This window comes from Centruroides sculpturatus, unplaced genomic scaffold (genome assembly GCF_000671375.1).
Source record: "Centruroides sculpturatus isolate CEXI.00-Female unplaced genomic scaffold, Cexi_2.0 scaffold4, whole genome shotgun sequence".
In the NCBI taxonomy this organism is placed as follows: Eukaryota; Metazoa; Arthropoda; class Arachnida; order Scorpiones; family Buthidae; genus Centruroides; species Centruroides sculpturatus.
The window spans coordinates 1,934,456-1,957,613 of record NW_019384444.1 but is presented as its reverse complement, the minus strand read 5'-3'; the positions used below and the strand labels follow the sequence as shown (position 1 = coordinate 1,957,613).

General features: G+C 30.7%; 1 protein-coding gene across 1 annotated transcript in view; it reads right to left on the bottom strand.

Moving 5' to 3' along the window:
* LOC111620315 (sarcalumenin-like) overlaps positions 1-23,158 on the bottom strand; it is a 62,516-nt gene that overhangs the window by 5,391 nt on the left and 33,967 nt on the right. The window contains exons 6-7 of the mRNA XM_023362233.1: positions 18,406-18,522; positions 187-359 (exon numbers count right to left, since the gene is read on the bottom strand). Coding sequence (XP_023218001.1) covers positions 187-359; positions 18,406-18,522 — 290 coding nt within the window. The remainder of the gene's footprint in view (positions 1-186; positions 360-18,405; positions 18,523-23,158) is intronic.

The window sequence follows — 23,158 nt, the reverse complement described above, 5'->3', positions numbered from 1 at the left end:
TATTATAATTAAAAATATTTTTAATTAATTTTTTAAATATTTTTTTAAATAAAAAGTTATTTTTTGTTTGATTAAAGATTTTCTTTTATCAAATAAAAATAATGGAGAAGGAATTTTCTGAAAGGAACTGATGTATTTAATAAGATTCATTGTTTATTATTCATATTGAAATATATTCGAATTTACCTTTTGTAATAACCTGTGAGGATATTGAACTCCTTTGAAATGCTCAAGAAAACCTTGACCAAATTTTTGGACACTGGAAAACGCCCAATCAGCAAGGAGTTCGCTTCCGGCCATTGTCAACGGTTCTTCGCCATGTTTGATTAACGTAAAGTCTACATCTGTAGGCTCAGGACCTAAATTATAAATAGTCAACTTGAACGTTGCATATTTAAATTCATCTGAATAATATCTGTTTAACGATGCTGATATTACCTGTTTTCAATGCTGCGGAAGTTCTTTCTGTATTTAGAAGATAATTGATGACACTTGTTTTTCCGGAACTCCAAGGACCAACAAATAAAACCATGGGCTTAGCATAAATTTCGGCATCTGTTAATTTAGATTTAAAAAGTTTTATTTATAATAAAATAATTTAAAATTAAGCTTCGATAATTCCTATATTTTAGAAATATTTACAATAAAATTAATTCAATTTGAATCCTTTATAAAATTTTATGAAGCTGATGATTTAGAAGTTTTGTATCTATATTGAAACTAATCTCACAAGATAAATAGCATTTATCATAGTTTTTTTTTAAGTTGCTTGCTTTTATAGAATTAGGAGCTTGTAATAACCATCGGCAGATAAAATACATATCGGTACACATTTCATTAAAATATACTATTACAGTAACTGTTAATATTATTATATATTACTAATATTTATAATTTATAATCATTAAAAATATGAAACAAATAGCAAATTAAAAATTGATTACTAGACTCAAATTTCGATTATTGAATGGTCTGTATGATCAGCATCAGAGTTATGACGATGTGTTTAGTTCACTAACTTTGTTACGACAGAATTTGTTAATGAGTCTATTTATTTATTTACTTAGACAGAAGATGGGAATTGAATTTTTTGTTGAAAAAAGACTAACAATGTAAATCTTCGTGTTTGATTTGTTTTTGTCATCCTATTGCTCAATGTCAAATTTATAAATGGAATCGCTTGGCACTGATACCAAATTTTGGACCTAATACCTTATGTTTCTCTTATTAGTATATGCATTTATAGTAAAACTGTTATTAACTGAATAATTATACATTTAAAATACATTGAAGAAGTAGTTTAAGTTATAATAGAGTGGTATGCAGCAACGTAAATGTCTTATAAATTTTAATATAAGGTACTATACATAGGATCTGTGACGGAGGGGTGCCAAAGCCTATTAGGCCCGGTTCGCCTAGAATCCTAAATCCGGGATTGCATATGTTAAACATAAACTTCTCAAGCGATAAATCATATCTTCAAAATTTTGGAAGCTTAAGAATACAAAAAATGAAAAAAAAATCCGATTAAATCCTTACAAGTCTATACTGTATGCATACAAACTAATAAACACCCATAAATCACAGAATTCTTATGAATAATAATTATAATCAAAAAATAAGGTATTAAAATACGTAAATAATTAACAATACACATATACCTCAATAAATTATTATTATAATATACAATTATTATAGACTATAGTAAATCTTATAACCTAGATCAATATCTAGATCATTACTTTTGTGATGTAGCGAGAGAATAACATTCTGGCATTCGAGGTGGCGCGAAGACGACGTAAAGACAGAGGCCTGTTAGTCGTAATGTACCCGTTCTATCATTGATAATATATGTGGACCAAGTTATCTGTCTAAATAAATGTTATGTTAGTTCGTATATTTTCAGTGTACTGTCCACGATACAAGAGAAATTAGTGACGAAGATTAAAAGTTTCAGGAAAGACTTGCAAGAACTGGATGGCGTATTATTAGACAGTCTATGAAATTGTTGTTGCCTCTGAAGTAGCAGAACAGGACGTTAAGGACATTGAAGAATGAATGTCATGTTTTAATGATTCAGAAATTTAATTAAAAAACACTGCCCGAAAAAGAAGTGGAAAAGGAAACGAAAAGAGATCCTTTGTTGAATGAAGTGTTGAGACGTGATCAAGTGATTGGAACATAGTTTAACATTTTACATTACATATTTATTTATTATTATTTTTTTTGAACGAAAAACGGATCTTAGTTTAGAATTGGGATGTTTACTTTGATTGTGTTACTTTGATTTGTTTGAGTGGAAGTGGACGAAATTTCAAAGTTACTTTGGCAAATGAAAATGGAAAATGCATAGCACGTCAATGGAAATGGTAGATAAACAAGCAGAGACAACTCAATATAGTTATTTTCCTCAAGAAACAGTATTAAATATGGATAACACATCACGTACTGTACGTTCAGTGGAGGAGTCATCGGGAGTAGAAAGAGGGGGGTGTCAGTGGAGAAGGAGAGCGAGACAGGGTCAGAAATGAAGTAAAACAAGAACGAGACTAATGACAATCAGAGTTCTGCGCCGGCAGATAAACCACGTTATCCAAAATGCCTGCATAAGAAACCGACTAAATATCAGGGCTATGATTTTTATGAGAAGAAAAGAAACTGTAGTGTATCGAGAGGATAACATCCGGCATTCGAGGTGATGCGAAGGCAAAGTAAAAATGGCGGTCAGTTAGCTTCAATGTACTCCTTGTATCATTAATCATGTAATCATAATTATGTGGAGCAAGTTAATCTGTTATGTTAGTTCACGTGTTATAAGTGTATTGTCTCCGACACAATAATGTTCTTGTATATAAATAATTGACACCTTATTAATTTAAATTAAAATATTTCTCTCTATATGTTTACAACTTTACAATTAACGTAGTCATTCAGGTGTCTACTTCAGTAAGTTTCTCGGTGAAATCAACTGTCACACTTCCAGACGAAGTTGTCACCAGAGTACCATTGTTCTTTCAATTAGCAATGTGGAATGGGTTTCAGCTAAAAATAATTTGGCGTCTAGACGGGAAGGTAGAGCCAAAATTTTGACAATAGGCTTGGAAGGTAAATATTTTCACAATGAGTATCACGTCTAGTCAAACAATCATCTTATATTATTTGAATATTTCAATTAAGAAATTTACTTGGAAATTAATTTCATTACACATTTAACAGCTGTTATCAAAGTTTTTATTTTTGTTATTATTTACTGTATATTGTTTACCCCAACAAAATATTCATTGCAAGAAAGGCACAAGCGAATACAAAATTCAAAGGATTATCACTCCAAAATTTAAATCTACATTTAGAATATACATATATATAATATTTACATGAAACATATAGTCTATATGTATATAGTTATCATTTTCATATTTACAGCATGTTCATTTAAAAATTTTTATCTATCATAATATAATTATTAATTTTTTGTTTTTATTATATTTATGCTTCTGTTTATTATGTTTTTGTTTTGATTATAGCTCAGTACAATGTAACAAATGTAGGTCTATGCCTATTGTTTTTGATAACAGTAGACCTACTGTTAGAAACAATATACAGTACTGTTCTATGAGTAGCAATAAACTCATGACTTGTGATTATTATTCTGTATCCACTCGTAAGCTAAGAGTATTTATTTAAAATTTAGGTTTTTATTTTAACTAGCAGATGAGCCCGGCGTTGCCCGGGCAAAAAGTAACATCATCATAGGTTAAGATTATTAGATTTCGTACTTCTAATCCTTCTATATATTTAATCATATATTTAAACTTGGCACCCTCGAAAAACCACTTAAAATACATTTTGTGCAGGCCGGTAACCTCGTATTATGTAATTTTCCTATTTGAATGCCACCATACCGCTTGTCCGATAGAAAGAAGACTGTTGCAGAAGGCGGTCGAAGTAATTCGACCAAAAGTAGTCGTTGACCACCTCCTGGCTGGGAGAGAAAGTGGTCAACGACTATTAATACCTGTCTACTGTTAATAAGTGAAAAGTGATCCGTGTTGGATAGGTTGTGATGGCCGCGCACATGATCGAAGTTGTTAACCTTTACCTCCGAAAAACTTCATATGATTTGTTTAAATCAAAAAAATCTTGTAAAATGCGATAATAATTACCTTTATGTGATAAAAAAGTGTTTACGTTTTTGCAACAAACTGTACAAAGTATGTGGGAAGTATGTTTAGTAAATATCGCGTTTATAGAAAAATTATCAGGCTGCAATTTGAAAAAATTGTAGACCTATAAATTCCGACTGATGCCCCTTGTTTATCCGTGTGTTTGTCTGTTTTTCCTTAATCTCGAGAAAGGTGTTAGATAGACGAGACCAGATATGTTCAGGAGCAGGAGGTTCAGATTACCTATAGAACTTCCGGTTTCGAATGGAAGTCACGTTACATCAATTCAAAAATTTTCCCCGAACGAAGTTAAATAGATAACCGACACGATTCTATTGCCAACAAGAAAACTTTAAAGTACAGAGCAAGACACCACTAAAGGTCTTGCTCTGTACTTTATAGTCGTCGAGAACAATGTGACGATGTCACAATAAATAATCGCTCGTCATAGAATTAGTTTGGTTTATTTGGATAGGGCAATGCTACACGTAAGCGATATGCCGAAAGGGATGCATCCCGGGAAGACTTTTATAAGAAGCTGGACTCTATTTAATAAAATTGATTCTTTTTAAATTCTAATTTTTACGAAATTCGAACATTGTTGACGCGTCTTTTAACGTTTGCTCGAAATTCGTCAAAAATGATTCGCAGTTCGATTGTGTTTCTGTTTGGAGTCGAACGTGCTTTTATTTCGCTCGTAAATTGTGCTTTTATTGCGGTTTCCGGAGTTTAAGTGTTACTAACGTGAAGAAAATCAAGAAAACTCCAGCCCCTTGACCATGCCCGAACCCCATTTTTTTTAGCATTTACAATTTTTTTTTGTGAAACTCATTCCTATCGTTAAGATTAAGCTTTTTTGTCATTTTATAATCATTAATAATATAAAATGTTTTTTATAATAAAATATCGNTATCTGATATTATAAGAAATACTAAGAAATTTATACTAAAATTTCAATCTCATTTATTTTATATTTAACTTCTTTAGATAAATTTTCAGATAAGATCTTGTAGCAGAAAAACATATATATTATTTCATAGATGAGATAATCACATTTTTATGATGTTCTAATATAACATAAAGTATTTGATGAAATCGAACATTGACTAGTCTTTAAGAGAATTGTGAAATCTTATTGAAATTGTGAAATCTTAATGAATTTATAGCTGAAACAAATGATTGAAATTTTATATATAAATTCATTATTGTCTAAAATAAAACCGATCAATCAAATCTTTTACAAATGTAAATTTCTAATTTACAATAAGCTTATCAAGAATTAAGAAAATGTGTGGAATCTGAGCGAAGATAGAGCTTATTCCTTGAGGGTCGGAATGTGATCTCCGAAGCTTTTCGTTGAAAGTCACTCTAAGAACTATGGAACAACTAATTTATTATTCATATATGTAGTAATATAAACTAGCAATGAATGTCCAGCGTTGTCCGGAAACTCAGGAAGGGACTTGAGTCGTCCTCGTTATAGGTTAGCGTATATTTCCCGCAGATTGGCAGAGTAACTATGCAAAATTTGGTGCAAATCAGTCAAAGGGTTGGCAATTTGTGGGGGATGAAATCAGGGAGAAGGCGAGAGAATCCGAGTTTTAACGTAGCTATATTTTAGAGGATTGTAGGGACTAATTATGCAAAATTTGTACAGATCGTCAAAATATTTGGAGTTAAGGGTGAAATCAGAGAAGGAGCGACGCGTCCAAGTTTTATGGTAGTCCATATATTTTTAGATAATAGTATAATGGGTTAATACTGTACTAAAACAATTAATACATAAAAATACTGCAGGCCTACTTAAAAAAGTTTGATATAAGGGAAATAAATTCTCTCCATATAGTTGTATCTTATAACATAAGAGTATTATTATAAGAAACGAACGACCAAAGACAATATAAACAAAGCATATACACAACTACCCAAACTGCACGAATCGAAACCGAAAATATAAGATAATAAATTATTAAAAAGCCCACCAGGTGGCAAGGAGATTGATCTCGAATGAAGCAGATACTGTAAATACTGTTGCTAGACAAATGCTGCGATAACAGTGGCGTTGCGTAGTGGGGGCGGGAGGGGCGGGAGTGGCAGCCCGCCCCGGGCGGCACTTTTAGGGGGCGTAAAAATTTCACAATAAATAATAATATCTTGTAAAAATTTGAACCATTTTATTTCCTATTTTTGTCGCACCTACGATTCGGACCGATCGAAATGAGCACGGAATAGTGTTACCATCCGGAGAGTCCGGGAATCGACTCACCGTCCGGATGAGCTATTAATTTTACACGGCGATACTATGCGCGACCTGTCGACCTTTTTTTGTTTTTTTCTTACACGATTCAATCGTATTCACATACACCTCCAATATCTAATAGAGCTAAGTCATCTAGGTTACTTACGTTACTCCTACCCAAGTCTCCCTAGTCGCTAACTGTAACTGATTTAGAACCGGCATGCACTGCACATTATTCTTCGCATTGCAAAATGACATACGCAAGCGTCAGGAACTTCTGTTCGAACAAACCTCACCTGCCGTCCGGGTCAGCGATTTTAAAAAGGTGGCAACACTAGCACGGAATTTTTCATTACTTATTCTGTGACGAAACTGAATTTTAGTCTTTTAAATTGAGATACCTAAATAAGGGGACGGCGAAATTTTCCTTTGCCCCGGGTGGCTGACACCCACGCTATGCCACTGTGCGATAAACCAGCGTTCTCGTTCATTTTCGGTTTTTAACATGTAAATAATATATAGCCTATGTTCATCAGGAAGAAATAAGCTTTCCAATAGCAAAAGAATTTTTAAAATTCAGTTAAGTAGATTTTGGGATTACCTCTAGCAAACAAACAAACATTCTCGCTTTGTATATTAGTATAGATACAGATATAACTTAACAAAAATTCGATAAATTTTTTGACTGGTGTTGGGGACAATACTCTTCTATATCCCCTATAACTGCGTCTATGGGAAAATCTAGCAATAATTATTATTTTTATTTTTAATGAGACGTTTTAATTCAATTGTAATGATTATTATTAATTATGATTAATTATTTTTAATATTTTTTGCAAGTTTTTAAAATACGGTAAAGATGTATTTAATAAATTTAAAATGTGAAATTTCACTTATACAAAATTTAAATTGTTATTATTGTGATATATATTTAAAACAATTAAAAATTTAGTGTTTATTTATTAAATTTGTCGTGTTATTCAGCTATTATTGGCATATATCTATTAATTTATCTGTAATGTTGTGAAAGCATAAGAATTTTATTGCTCTTGCCTTCTCGAGATATGACACACATCTCTATCTGTCTCTCCATTCCCTCGACCTTTAACCATCAAAATTTAATAGCATTAATGCTCCTAATACACAAACCTACGTGCAAAATTTCAGAAGTTTTCGACAAAAGTACGAGAGTTATTAAGCTTTAAAGAGGGTGAACAAAATTATGCTCCCGGACACAAACACACACCCACATAACATCCATACATACAGTAAAAATTATTTTTGCATTTCTCGACGTTTCAAGGTTTAGAGTCAAAAAATGTAAAAGCCTTGGGGATTAGGTTTTGACCGATCGCCATACTTTCCATCTGTTGTATATAACAGAGCAGGGGAAGTTATTAAGCTAATAAGTTATTGCTAGAAAGGATATATTAAGTAAAATTTTTGGCATATGCATATTTGTACATTATCCTTAAAGCTTTCTATCCTTATGTTATTTTTATTAATAATAAAAAATAAAATCTTAAAAAGTACTTTTAGTTTCCCAGTCGTTATATATACATAACTAGGGAAAGAATTGAAATCGTGTCAAATTTGACCCTCAGATTTTTTGCAAATATCCACATTTTGAGGCCTCGCGAACTCAAAGAAAAACCCAGAAAAAATTCAGTTGTGTTTGTTGGGGTCTATTTCGTTTAATATCTCAGCTGAGGTAATGATAAAGTAACGAAATTTGGCATGGGAGCTAATGTATAAGGGACATTGATGCTATTAAACTTAGTGGTGGTTAAAGATGGAGGGAGTGAGGAGATAAAAAAAAAGTGTTCTATCTAGATAGAAGTCGGATTTAATAAAGATGTTTGTTATTAACATTTACATTTTTTAAAATAAAACTCATCACTACCCTCTAACATAAACCTTTTGCCATTTTATAATATTTAATTTAAGATATAAAAAGTTTTTATAACAAAATATCGTATCAGATGACGCCATACATAATTATATTTNTTATTTACTTAGACAGAAGATGGGAATTGAATTTTTTGTTGAAAAAAGACTAACAATGTAAATCTTCGTGTTTGATTTGTTTTTGTCATCCTATTGCTCAATGTCAAATTTATAAATGGAATCGCTTGGCACTGATACCAAATTTTGGACCTAATACCTTATGTTTCTCTTATTAGTATATGCATTTATAGTAAAACTGTTATTAACTGAATAATTATACATTTAAAATACATTGAAGAAGTAGTTTAAGTTATAATAGAGTGGTATGCAGCAACGTAAATGTCTTATAAATTTTAATATAAGGTACTATACATAGGATCTGTGACGGAGGGGTGCCAAAGCCTATTAGGCCCGGTTCGCCTAGAATCCTAAATCCGGGATTGCATATGTTAAACATAAACTTCTCAAGCGATAAATCATATCTTCAAAATTTTGGAAGCTTAAGAATACAAAAAATGAAAAAAAAATCCGATTAAATCCTTACAAGTCTATACTGTATGCATACAAACTAATAAACACCCATAAATCACAGAATTCTTATGAATAATAATTATAATCAAAAAATAAGGTATTAAAATACGTAAATAATTAACAATACACATATACCTCAATAAATTATTATTATAATATACAATTATTATAGACTATAGTAAATCTTATAACCTAGATCAATATCTAGATCATTACTTTTGTGATGTAGCGAGAGAATAACATTCTGGCATTCGAGGTGGCGCGAAGACGACGTAAAGACAGAGGCCTGTTAGTCGTAATGTACCCGTTCTATCATTGATAATATATGTGGACCAAGTTATCTGTCTAAATAAATGTTATGTTAGTTCGTATATTTTCAGTGTACTGTCCACGATACAAGAGAAATTAGTGACGAAGATTAAAAGTTTCAGGAAAGACTTGCAAGAACTGGATGGCGTATTATTAGACAGTCTATGAAATTGTTGTTGCCTCTGAAGTAGCAGAACAGGACGTTAAGGACATTGAAGAATGAATGTCATGTTTTAATGATTCAGAAATTTAATTAAAAAACACTGCCCGAAAAAGAAGTGGAAAAGGAAACGAAAAGAGATCCTTTGTTGAATGAAGTGTTGAGACGTGATCAAGTGATTGGAACATAGTTTAACATTTTACATTACATATTTATTTATTATTATTTTTTTTGAACGAAAAACGGATCTTAGTTTAGAATTGGGATGTTTACTTTGATTGTGTTACTTTGATTTGTTTGAGTGGAAGTGGACGAAATTTCAAAGTTACTTTGGCAAATGAAAATGGAAAATGCATAGCACGTCAATGGAAATGGTAGATAAACAAGCAGAGACAACTCAATATAGTTATTTTCCTCAAGAAACAGTATTAAATATGGATAACACATCACGTACTGTACGTTCAGTGGAGGAGTCATCGGGAGTAGAAAGAGGGGGGTGTCAGTGGAGAAGGAGAGCGAGACAGGGTCAGAAATGAAGTAAAACAAGAACGAGACTAATGACAATCAGAGTTCTGCGCCGGCAGATAAACCACGTTATCCAAAATGCCTGCATAAGAAACCGACTAAATATCAGGGCTATGATTTTTATGAGAAGAAAAGAAACTGTAGTGTATCGAGAGGATAACATCCGGCATTCGAGGTGATGCGAAGGCAAAGTAAAAATGGCGGTCAGTTAGCTTCAATGTACTCCTTGTATCATTAATCATGTAATCATAATTATGTGGAGCAAGTTAATCTGTTATGTTAGTTCACGTGTTATAAGTGTATTGTCTCCGACACAATAATGTTCTTGTATATAAATAATTGACACCTTATTAATTTAAATTAAAATATTTCTCTCTATATGTTTACAACTTTACAATTAACGTAGTCATTCAGGTGTCTACTTCAGTAAGTTTCTCGGTGAAATCAACTGTCACACTTCCAGACGAAGTTGTCACCAGAGTACCATTGTTCTTTCAATTAGCAATGTGGAATGGGTTTCAGCTAAAAATAATTTGGCGTCTAGACGGGAAGGTAGAGCCAAAATTTTGACAATAGGCTTGGAAGGTAAATATTTTCACAATGAGTATCACGTCTAGTCAAACAATCATCTTATATTATTTGAATATTTCAATTAAGAAATTTACTTGGAAATTAATTTCATTACACATTTAACAGCTGTTATCAAAGTTTTTATTTTTGTTATTATTTACTGTATATTGTTTACCCCAACAAAATATTCATTGCAAGAAAGGCACAAGCGAATACAAAATTCAAAGGATTATCACTCCAAAATTTAAATCTACATTTAGAATATACATATATATAATATTTACATGAAACATATAGTCTATATGTATATAGTTATCATTTTCATATTTACAGCATGTTCATTTAAAAATTTTTATCTATCATAATATAATTATTAATTTTTTGTTTTTATTATATTTATGCTTCTGTTTATTATGTTTTTGTTTTGATTATAGCTCAGTACAATGTAACAAATGTAGGTCTATGCCTATTGTTTTTGATAACAGTAGACCTACTGTTAGAAACAATATACAGTACTGTTCTATGAGTAGCAATAAACTCATGACTTGTGATTATTATTCTGTATCCACTCGTAAGCTAAGAGTATTTATTTAAAATTTAGGTTTTTATTTTAACTAGCAGATGAGCCCGGCGTTGCCCGGGCAAAAAGTAACATCATCATAGGTTAAGATTATTAGATTTCGTACTTCTAATCCTTCTATATATTTAATCATATATTTAAACTTGGCACCCTCGAAAAACCACTTAAAATACATTTTGTGCAGGCCGGTAACCTCGTATTATGTAATTTTCCTATTTGAATGCCACCATACCGCTTGTCCGATAGAAAGAAGACTGTTGCAGAAGCGGTCGAAGTAATTCGACCAAAAGTAGTCGTTGACCACCTCCTGGCTGGGAGAGAAAGTGGTCAACGACTATTAATACCTGTCTACTGTTAATAAGTGAAAAGTGATCCGTGTTGGATAGGTTGTGATGGCCGCGCACATGATCGAAGTTGTTAACCTTTACCTCCGAAAAACTTCATATGATTTGTTTAAATCAAAAAAATCTTGTAAAATGCGATAATAATTACCTTTATGTGATAAAAAAGTGTTTACGTTTTTGCAACAAACTGTACAAAGTATGTGGGAAGTATGTTTAGTAAATATCGCGTTTATAGAAAAATTATCAGGCTGCAATTTGAAAAAATTGTAGACCTATAAATTCCGACTGATGCCCCTTGTTTATCCGTGTGTTTGTCTGTTTTTCCTTAATCTCGAGAAAGGTGTTAGATAGACGAGACCAGATATGTTCAGGAGCAGGAGGTTCAGATTACCTATAGAACTTCCGGTTTCGAATGGAAGTCACGTTACATCAATTCAAAAATTTTCCCCGAACGAAGTTAAATAGATAACCGACACGATTCTATTGCCAACAAGAAAACTTTAAAGTACAGAGCAAGACACCACTAAAGGTCTTGCTCTGTACTTTATAGTCGTCGAGAACAATGTGACGATGTCACAATAAATAATCGCTCGTCATAGAATTAGTTTGGTTTATTTGGATAGGGCAATGCTACACGTAAGCGATATGCCGAAAGGGATGCATCCCGGGAAGACTTTTATAAGAAGCTGGACTCTATTTAATAAAATTGATTCTTTTTAAATTCTAATTTTTACGAAATTCGAACATTGTTGACGCGTCTTTTAACGTTTGCTCGAAATTCGTCACAAATGATTCGCAGTTCGATTGTGTTTCTGTTTGGAGTCGAACGTGCTTTTATTTCGCTCGTAAATTGTGCTTTTATTGCGGTTTCCGGAGTTTAAGTGTTACTAACGTGAAGAAAATCAAGAAAACTCCAGCCCCTTGACCATGCCCGAACCCCATTTTTTTTAGCATTTACAATTTTTTTTTGTGAAACTCATTCCTATCGTTAAGATTAAGCTTTTTTGTCATTTTATAATCATTAATAATATAAAATGTTTTTTATAATAAAATATCGTAACAGATGGCGCCACATACAATTTTATTTGTTATGATTTATAATATAGAAGTTACCTTTTAAATAAAATTTGTTAACAACCGGGAATGTTACGCAGCTCGTTCCTAATATATATAATTTTTATTAGTAAATAACTCAAAGCAAATTATTAAAATCTTCCTCTTTAACTTAATTTATTTATAAAGGCTTAATTAACTTTGATTAGTTAATGTATTCAAACATTAAAAAACTAAAATAATTTATAATTTTAATATGAAATTAAACTAATTAGTAATTGAATATAAATAATAATTTTTCATTTAATAATTATATTTTTAATTACATGAATTAAATAAAATTATATAATTTACAATAGAAAATTCTATTGCAAAATATTAATTATGAAGAATGATAACAAATTATTTAATTGTGAAATGTCATTAAATGTAATTGATGGTAAGAATAATACGCGTATAACTAAAATTTAACAATATTTTGCTTCATTAACTTATATGATTTAATAACATAATTCTGAGAATAATCATTGAAAATTATATATAAGCGTGATTCATACATACTGTACGAATATTTCTAAGAAAATATTTAAAGATGAAAACTTTACTCATGCTCAGTATACGTATATTGAGTTAATAACTTTATTCAAACTTTGATTTGAATTATATTTGTGATTAATTGTTGTTAGATGGAACTAAATATTTATCCATATAAGTAAAAGAGTATTTAAAATAGACTTACAATCTACTAAATTATAAAATAATTCCACTAAATTATAGTTCGAAAACGTCGAAAATGTAGGGTATTTAGGGTAAATTGTAACAAGGTATAAAGTGGATAACTTTTAACGTCATAATTTTAAGAATTTTTACTTTTGTCTTTTGTCCTTACTTGTCACTGTCGTCTGAACGACGACAATACGTGAATATTTCGTAAGTTATCATCAGCATTAGCAATACACTGAAATAATACGCTTATGATTACAAAGCAAACTACAGATCTATTATAAACGAATGTAGAGATATTTTTGACGATGTTACACTGTGGTAGGAGGTGACGGTAGTAAACAACTAAAAATGCTTTTTTCGTATTGCATTGCATATGGGATGATTTGAATCATTTTAGATGGGATGAAATAGACCATTATTGCTTAAGTGCTGCACACAATTTTTAAAAATATGGGGGTGGCAACGCTGCTAACCGATGAGACTCGTTTTCTTGAAGCGCTGAGCGCAGTGATCCTCTCAGCGGTCTCACTGATTCGAGATTAAATCTACAATTGTTAAAAGACCATCAGTAGCGATCATGGCAGTCTCGCGGCCAAAGCGGAGGCGTTGCGGAGCAGTGTTGAATTTAACAACAACCCGTTTATAGAAACTATACTAGTATATGATGAATACGAATAGTCACAAAGATATTAAAAATGACAGGAAGAAAACAGCCATTTTCTCTGTATAAATTTAAAAAATCAATAATTTTAAACGTTTGAAATTTGACCAACAATAAAATAATAATAAAAAAGATTTAAAAGATTAATACAAAGGCGGCATTAATATATTAATTTAAAATGCTATATAACAATAAATTTCAGAATGAAGATTTTAAATGGAATTTATTTTACAGAACAAACAATGTTATTACATAATGACAAATGAGTATGACAATATGATCTACGGAGAATAAAATTGGATTAAAAGCATAATTATTTATTATATATGTCATTTCCCACGATATAACAATAAAATATGATGAGAAAGCTTTAAAAAGCGACGAAAGCGTTGATTCTAGATGATAGCAAAGCATCTGCTTAAAGCGGCACATTTTCAATGCGGCATTTCATAAAAAATAATTAAATAAAAAATAAATATATTACATTTGAACTAAAAGATTAACTCTAAAAAAGCATGTTTTGTATTTATAATATATAATACAATTTATTTATTTATTTTCTGAGCCAATTTTTAAAAATATGGGGGTGGCAAACGGTTTTGCTTGGGATAGCAAAAAATATTGGGTTAGCCTTGGATATTATGATCTGGTCATCCGAAATGGGTGGATATTACTTGAAACTAATAGAAAGAGACACAAAGCGTATTTTTATAAAAATATTATAACAATAAATCCAAGAAAAAAACACAAACTTTGCCCACCCCAAATTTAATGAAGTATTGTAGATAGGTACTAATATTTATATTAATCTCAAGCTTTACAGAATTGTTATATCAAATTTTGAATAAAAAGTGTATTATTTTTTGTTTAAATAAAAATTTATTAATGACATCGATTAATAAAAATATTTTACAATTTTCGAATTTTAGAGTACAAATAAAACAAGTGTCATATTTTATAATGATCAAATTTCAGAAAAAGGTTGAGCTTAATATTTAATTAAATTTACAGAAGTAAACAGGAATAATTTTCAATATTTCTATTAGAACAGGAAATTAAGGGGACTGGGAAGTCAAACAATTTTCAATTATTCTACGATATAAATTATAAATAATAAGAAAAGCTTAAATCGAATAATTTCGTTGAATTATAATAAATTTCTCTATTAAGTTTAGAAATGGATTAAAGGGGAAATCAATAGCTGAAAGTTAAAATAATGTGTGACGCCATCTTTTATGAGATTTTATTTTAAATAAAATTATATAATTTACAATAGAAAATTCTATTGCAAAATATTAATTATGAAGAATGATAACAAATTATTTAATTGTGAAATGTCATTAAATGTAATTGATGGTAAGAATAATACGCGTATAACTAAAATTTAACAATATTTTGCTTCATTAACTTATATGATTTAATAACATAATTCTGAGAATAATCATTGAAAATTATATATAAGCGTGATTCATACATACTGTACGAATATTTCTAAGAAAATATTTAAAGATGAAAACTTTACTCATGCTCAGTATACGTATATTGAGTTAATAACTTTATTCAAACTTTGATTTGAATTATATTTGTGATTAATTGTTGTTAGATGGAACTAAATATTTATCCATATAAGTAAAAGAGTATTTAAAATAGACTTACAATCTACTAAATTATAAAATAATTCCACTAAATTATAGTTCGAAAACGTCGAAAATGTAGGGTATTTAGGGTAAATTGTAACAAGGTATAAAGTGGATAACTTTTAACGTCATAATTTTAAGAATTTTTACTTTTGTCTTTTGTCCTTACTTGTCACTGTCGTCTGAGCGACGACAATACGTGAATATTTCGTAAGTTATCATCAGCATTAGCAATACACTGAAATAATACGCTTATGATTACAAAGCAAACTACAGATCTATTATAAACGAATGTAGAGATATTTTTGACGATGTTACACTGTGGTAGGAGGTGACGGTAGTAAACAACTAAAAATGCTTTTTTCGTATTGCATTGCATATGGGATGATTTGAATCATTTTAGATGGGATGAAATAGACCATTATTGCTTAAGTGCTGCACACAATTTTTAAAAATATGGGGGTGGCAACGCTGCTAACCGATGAGACTCGTTTTCTTGAAGCGCTGAGCGCAGTGATCCTCTCAGCGGTCTCACTGATTCGAGATTAAATCTACAATTGTTAAAAGACCATCAGTAGCGATCATGGCAGTCTCGCGGCCAAAGCGGAGGCGTTGCGGAGCAGTGTTGAATTTAACAACAACCCGTTTATAGAAACTATACTAGTATATGATGAATACGAATAGTCACAAAGATATTAAAAATGACAGGAAGAAAACAGCCATTTTCTCTGTATAAATTTAAAAAATCAATAATTTTAAACGTTTGAAATTTGACCAACAATAAAATAATAATAAAAAAGATTTAAAAGATTAATACAAAGGCGGCATTAATATATTAATTTAAAATGCTATATAACAATAAATTTCAGAATGAAGATTTTAAATGGAATTTATTTTACAGAACAAACAATGTTATTACATAATGACAAATGAGTATGACAATATGATCTACGGAGAATAAAATTGGATTAAAAGCATAATTATTTATTATATATGTCATTTCCCACGATATAACAATAAAATATGATGAGAAAGCTTTAAAAAGCGACGAAAGCGTTGATTCTAGATGATAGCAAAGCATCTGCTTAAAGCGGCACATTTTCAATGCGGCATTTCATAAAAAATAATTAAATAAAAANTCTGTTCGAACAAACCTCACCTGCCGTCCGGGTCAGCGATTTTAAAAAGGTGGCAACACTAGCACGGAATTTTTCATTACTTATTCTGTGACGAAACTGAATTTTAGTCTTTTAAATTGAGATACCTAAATAAGGGGACGGCGAAATTTTCCTTTGCCCCGGGTGGCTGACACCCACGCTATGCCACTGTGCGATAAACCAGCGTTCTCGTTCATTTTCGGTTTTTAACATGTAAATAATATATAGCCTATGTTCATCAGGAAGAAATAAGCTTTCCAATAGCAAAAGAATTTTTAAAATTCAGTTAAGTAGATTTTGGGATTACCTCTAGCAAACAAACAAACATTCTCGCTTTGTATATTAGTATAGATACAGATATAACTTAACAAAAATTCGATAAATTTTTTGACTGGTGTTGGGGACAATACTCTTCTATATCCCCTATAACTGCGTCTATGGGAAAATCTAGCAATAATTATTATTTTTATTTTTAATGAGACGTTTTAATTCAATTGTAATGATTATTATTAATTATGATTAATTATTTTTAATATTTTTTGCAAGTTTTTAAAATACGGTAAAGATGTATTTAATAAATTTAAAATGTGAAATTTCACTTATACAAAATTTAAATTGTTATTATTGTGATATATATTTAAAACAATTAAAAATTTAGTGTTTATTTATTAAATTTGTCGTGTTATTCAGCTATTATTGGCATATATCTATTAATTTATCTGTAATGTTGTGAAAGCATAAGAATTTTATTGCTCTTGCCTTCTCGAGATATGACACACATCTCTATCTGTCTCTCCATTCCCTCGACCTTTAACCATCAAAATTTAATAGCATTAATGCTCCTAATACACAAACCTACGTGCAAAATTTCAGAAGTTTTCGACAAAAGTACGAGAGTTATTAAGCTTTAAAGAGGGTGAACAAAATTATGCTCCCGGACACAAACACACACCCACATAACATCCATACATACAGTAAAAATTATTTTTGCATTTCTCGACGTTTCAAGGTTTCGAGTCAAAAAATGTAAAAGCCTTGGGGATTAGGTTTTGACCGATCGCCATACTTTCCATCTGTTGTATATAACAGAGCAGGGGAAGTTATTAAGCTAATAAGTTATTGCTAGAAAGGATATATTAAGTAAAATTTTTGGCATATGCATATTTGTACATTATCCTTAAAGCTTTCTACCCTTATGTTATTTTTATTAATAATAAAAAATAAAATCTTAAAAAGTACTTTTAGTTTCCCAGTCGTTATATATACATAACTAGGGAAAGAATTGAAATCGTGTCAAATTTGACCCTCAGATTTTTTGCAAATATCCACATTTTGAGGCCTCGCGAACTCAAAGAAAAACCCAGAAAAAATTCAGTTGTGTTTGTTGGGGTCTATTTCGTTTAATATCTCAGCTGAGGTAATGATAAAGTAACGAAATTTGGCATGGGAGCTAATGTATAAGGGACATTGATGCTATTAAACTTAGTGGTGGTTAAAGATGGAGGGAGTGAGGAGATAAAAAAAAAAAGTGTTCTATCTAGATAGAAGTCGGATTTAATAAAGATGTTTGTTATTAACATTTACATTTTTTAAAATAAAACTCATCACTACCCTCTAACATAAACCTTTTGCCATTTTATAATATTTAATTTAAGATATAAAAAGTTTTTATAACAAAATATCGTATCAGATGACGCCATACATAATTATATTTNGCTCAGGACCTAAATTATAAATAGTCAACTTGAACGTTGCATATTTAAATTCATCTGAATAATATCTGTTTAACGATGCTGATATTACCTGTTTTCAATGCTGCGGAAGTTCTTTCTGTATTTAGAAGATAATTGATGACACTTGTTTTTCCGGAACTCCAAGGACCAACAAATAAAACCATGGGCTTAGCATAAATTTCGGCATCTGTTAATTTAGATTTAAAAAGTTTTATTTATAATAAAATAATTTAAAATTAAGCTTCGATAATTCCTATATTTTAGAAATATTTACAATAAAATTAATTCAATTTGAATCCTTTATAAAATTTTATGAAGCTGATGATTTAGAAGTTTTGTATCTATATTGAAACTAATCTCACAAGATAAATAGCATTTATCATAGTTTTTTTTAAGTTGCTTGCTTTTATAGAATTAGGAGCTTGTAATAACCATCGGCAGATAAAATACATATCGGTACACATTTCATTAAAATATACTATTACAGTAACTGTTAATATTATTATATATTACTAATATTTATAATTTATAATCATTAAAAATATGAAACAAATAGCAAATTAAAAATTGATTACTAGACTCAAATTTCGATTATTGAATGGTCTGTATGATCAGCATCAGAGTTATGACGATGTGTTTAGTTCACTAACTTTGTTACGACAGAATTTGTTAATGAGTCTATTTATTTATTTACTTAGACAGAAGATGGGAATTGAATTTTTTGTTGAAAAAAGACTAACAATGTAAATCTTCGTGTTTGATTTGTTTTTGTCATCCTATTGCTCAATGTCAAATTTATAAATGGAATCGCTTGGCACTGATACCAAATTTTGGACCTAATACCTTATGTTTCTCTTATTAGTATATGCATTTATAGTAAAACTGTTATTAACTGAATAATTATACATTTAAAATACATTGAAGAAGTAGTTTAAGTTATAATAGAGTGGTATGCAGCAACGTAAATGTCTTATAAATTTTAATATAAGGTACTATACATAGGATCTGTGACGGAGGGGTGCCAAAGCCTATTAGGCCCGGTTCGCCTAGAATCCTAAATCCGGGATTGCATATGTTAAACATAAACTTCTCAAGCGATAAATCATATCTTCAAAATTTTGGAAGCTTAAGAATACAAAAAATGAAAAAAAAATCCGATTAAATCCTTACAAGTCTATACTGTATGCATACAAACTAATAAACACCCATAAATCACAGAATTCTTATGAATAATAATTATAATCAAAAAATAAGGTATTAAAATACGTAAATAATTAACAATACACATATACCTCAATAAATTATTATTATAATATACAATTATTATAGACTATAGTAAATCTTATAACCTAGATCAATATCTAGATCATTACTTTTGTGATGTAGCGAGAGAATAACATTCTGGCATTCGAGGTGGCGCGAAGACGACGTAAAGACAGAGGCCTGTTAGTCGTAATGTACCCGTTCTATCATTGATAATATATGTGGACCAAGTTATCTGTCTAAATAAATGTTATGTTAGTTCGTATATTTTCAGTGTACTGTCCACGATACAAGAGAAATTAGTGACGAAGATTAAAAGTTTCAGGAAAGACTTGCAAGAACTGGATGGCGTATTATTAGACAGTCTATGAAATTGTTGTTGCCTCTGAAGTAGCAGAACAGGACGTTAAGGACATTGAAGAATGAATGTCATGTTTTAATGATTCAGAAATTTAATTAAAAAACACTGCCCGAAAAAGAAGTGGAAAAGGAAACGAAAAGAGATCCTTTGTTGAATGAAGTGTTGAGACGTGATCAAGTGATTGGAACATAGTTTAACATTTTACATTACATATTTATTTATTATTATTTTTTTTGAACGAAAAACGGATCTTAGTTTAGAATTGGGATGTTTACTTTGATTGTGTTACTTTGATTTGTTTGAGTGGAAGTGGACGAAATTTCAAAGTTACTTTGGCAAATGAAAATGGAAAATGCATAGCACGTCAATGGAAATGGTAGATAAACAAGCAGAGACAACTCAATATAGTTATTTTCCTCAAGAAACAGTATTAAATATGGATAACACATCACGTACTGTACGTTCAGTGGAGGAGTCATCGGGAGTAGAAAGAGGGGGGTGTCAGTGGAGAAGGAGAGCGAGACAGGGTCAGAAATGAAGTAAAACAAGAACGAGACTAATGACAATCAGAGTTCTGCGCCGGCAGATAAACCACGTTATCCAAAATGCCTGCATAAGAAACCGACTAAATATCAGGGCTATGATTTTTATGAGAAGAAAAGAAACTGTAGTGTATCGAGAGGATAACATCCGGCATTCGAGGTGATGCGAAGGCAAAGTAAAAATGGCGGTCAGTTAGCTTCAATGTACTCCTTGTATCATTAATCATGTAATCATAATTATGTGGAGCAAGTTAATCTGTTATGTTAGTTCACGTGTTATAAGTGTATTGTCTCCGACACAATAATGTTCTTGTATATAAATAATTGACACCTTATTAATTTAAATTAAAATATTTCTCTCTATATGTTTACAACTTTACAATTAACGTAGTCATTCAGGTGTCTACTTCAGTAAGTTTCTCGGTGAAATCAACTGTCACACTTCCAGACGAAGTTGTCACCAGAGTACCATTGTTCTTTCAATTAGCAATGTGGAATGGGTTTCAGCTAAAAATAATTTGGCGTCTAGACGGGAAGGTAGAGCCAAAATTTTGACAATAGGCTTGGAAGGTAAATATTTTCACAATGAGTATCACGTCTAGTCAAACAATCATCTTATATTATTTGAATATTTCAATTAAGAAATTTACTTGGAAATTAATTTCATTACACATTTAACAGCTGTTATCAAAGTTTTTATTTTTGTTATTATTTACTGTATATTGTTTACCCCAACAAAATATTCATTGCAAGAAAGGCACAAGCGAATACAAAATTCAAAGGATTATCACTCCAAAATTTAAATCTACATTTAGAATATACATATATATAATATTTACATGAAACATATAGTCTATATGTATATAGTTATCATTTTCATATTTACAGCATGTTCATTTAAAAATTTTTATCTATCATAATATAATTATTAATTTTTTGTTTTTATTATATTTATGCTTCTGTTTATTATGTTTTTGTTTTGATTATAGCTCAGTACAATGTAACAAATGTAGGTCTATGCCTATTGTTTTTGATAACAGTAGACCTACTGTTAGAAACAATATACAGTACTGTTCTATGAGTAGCAATAAACTCATGACTTGTGATTATTATTCTGTATCCACTCGTAAGCTAAGAGTATTTATTTAAAATTTAGGTTTTTATTTTAACTAGCAGATGAGCCCGGCGTTGCCCGGGCAAAAAGTAACATCATCATAGGTTAAGATTATTAGATTTCGTACTTCTAATCCTTCTATATATTTAATCATATATTTAAACTTGGCACCCTCGAAAAACCACTTAAAATACATTTTGTGCAGGCCGGTAACCTCGTATTATGTAATTTTCCTATTTGAATGCCACCATACCGCTTGTCCGATAGAAAGAAGACTGTTGCAGAAGCGGTCGAAGTAATTCGACCAAAAGTAGTCGTTGACCACCTCCTGGCTGGGAGAGAAAGTGGTCAACGACTATTAATACCTGTCTACTGTTAATAAGTGAAAAGTGATCCGTGTTGGATAGGTTGTGATGGCCGCGCACATGATCGAAGTTGTTAACCTTTACCTCCGAAAAACTTCATATGATTTGTTTAAATCAAAAAAATCTTGTAAAATGCGATAATAATTACCTTTATGTGATAAAAAAGTGTTTACGTTTTTGCAACAAACTGTACAAAGTATGTGGGAAGTATGTTTAGTAAATATCGCGTTTATAGAAAAATTATCAGGCTGCAATTTGAAAAAATTGTAGACCTATAAATTCCGACTGATGCCCCTTGTTTATCCGTGTGTTTGTCTGTTTTTCCTTAATCTCGAGAAAGGTGTTAGATAGACGAGACCAGATATGTTCAGGAGCAGGAGGTTCAGATTACCTATAGAACTTCCGGTTTCGAATGGAAGTCACGTTACATCAATTCAAAAATTTTCCCCGAACGAAGTTAAATAGATAACCGACACGATTCTATTGCCAACAAGAAAACTTTAAAGTACAGAGCAAGACACCACTAAAGGTCTTGCTCTGTACTTTATAGTCGTCGAGAACAATGTGACGATGTCACAATAAATAATCGCTCGTCATAGAATTAGTTTGGTTTATTTGGATAGGGCAATGCTACACGTAAGCGATATGCCGAAAGGGATGCATCCCGGGAAGACTTTTATAAGAAGCTGGACTCTATTTAATAAAATTGATTCTTTTTAAATTCTAATTTTTACGAAATTCGAACATTGTTGACGCGTCTTTTAACGTTTGCTCGAAATTCGTCACAAATGATTCGCAGTTCGATTGTGTTTCTGTTTGGAGTCGAACGTGCTTTTATTTCGCTCGTAAATTGTGCTTTTATTGCGGTTTCCGGAGTTTAAGTGTTACTAACGTGAAGAAAATCAAGAAAACTCCAGCCCCTTGACCATGCCCGAACCCCATTTTTTTTAGCATTTACAATTTTTTTTTGTGAAACTCATTCCTATCGTTAAGATTAAGCTTTTTTGTCATTTTATAATCATTAATAATATAAAATGTTTTTTATAATAAAATATCGTAACAGATGGCGCCACATACAATTTTATTTGTTATGATTTATAATATAGAAGTTACCTTTTAAATAAAATTTGTTAACAACCGGGAATGTTACGCAGCTCGTTCCTAATATATATAATTTT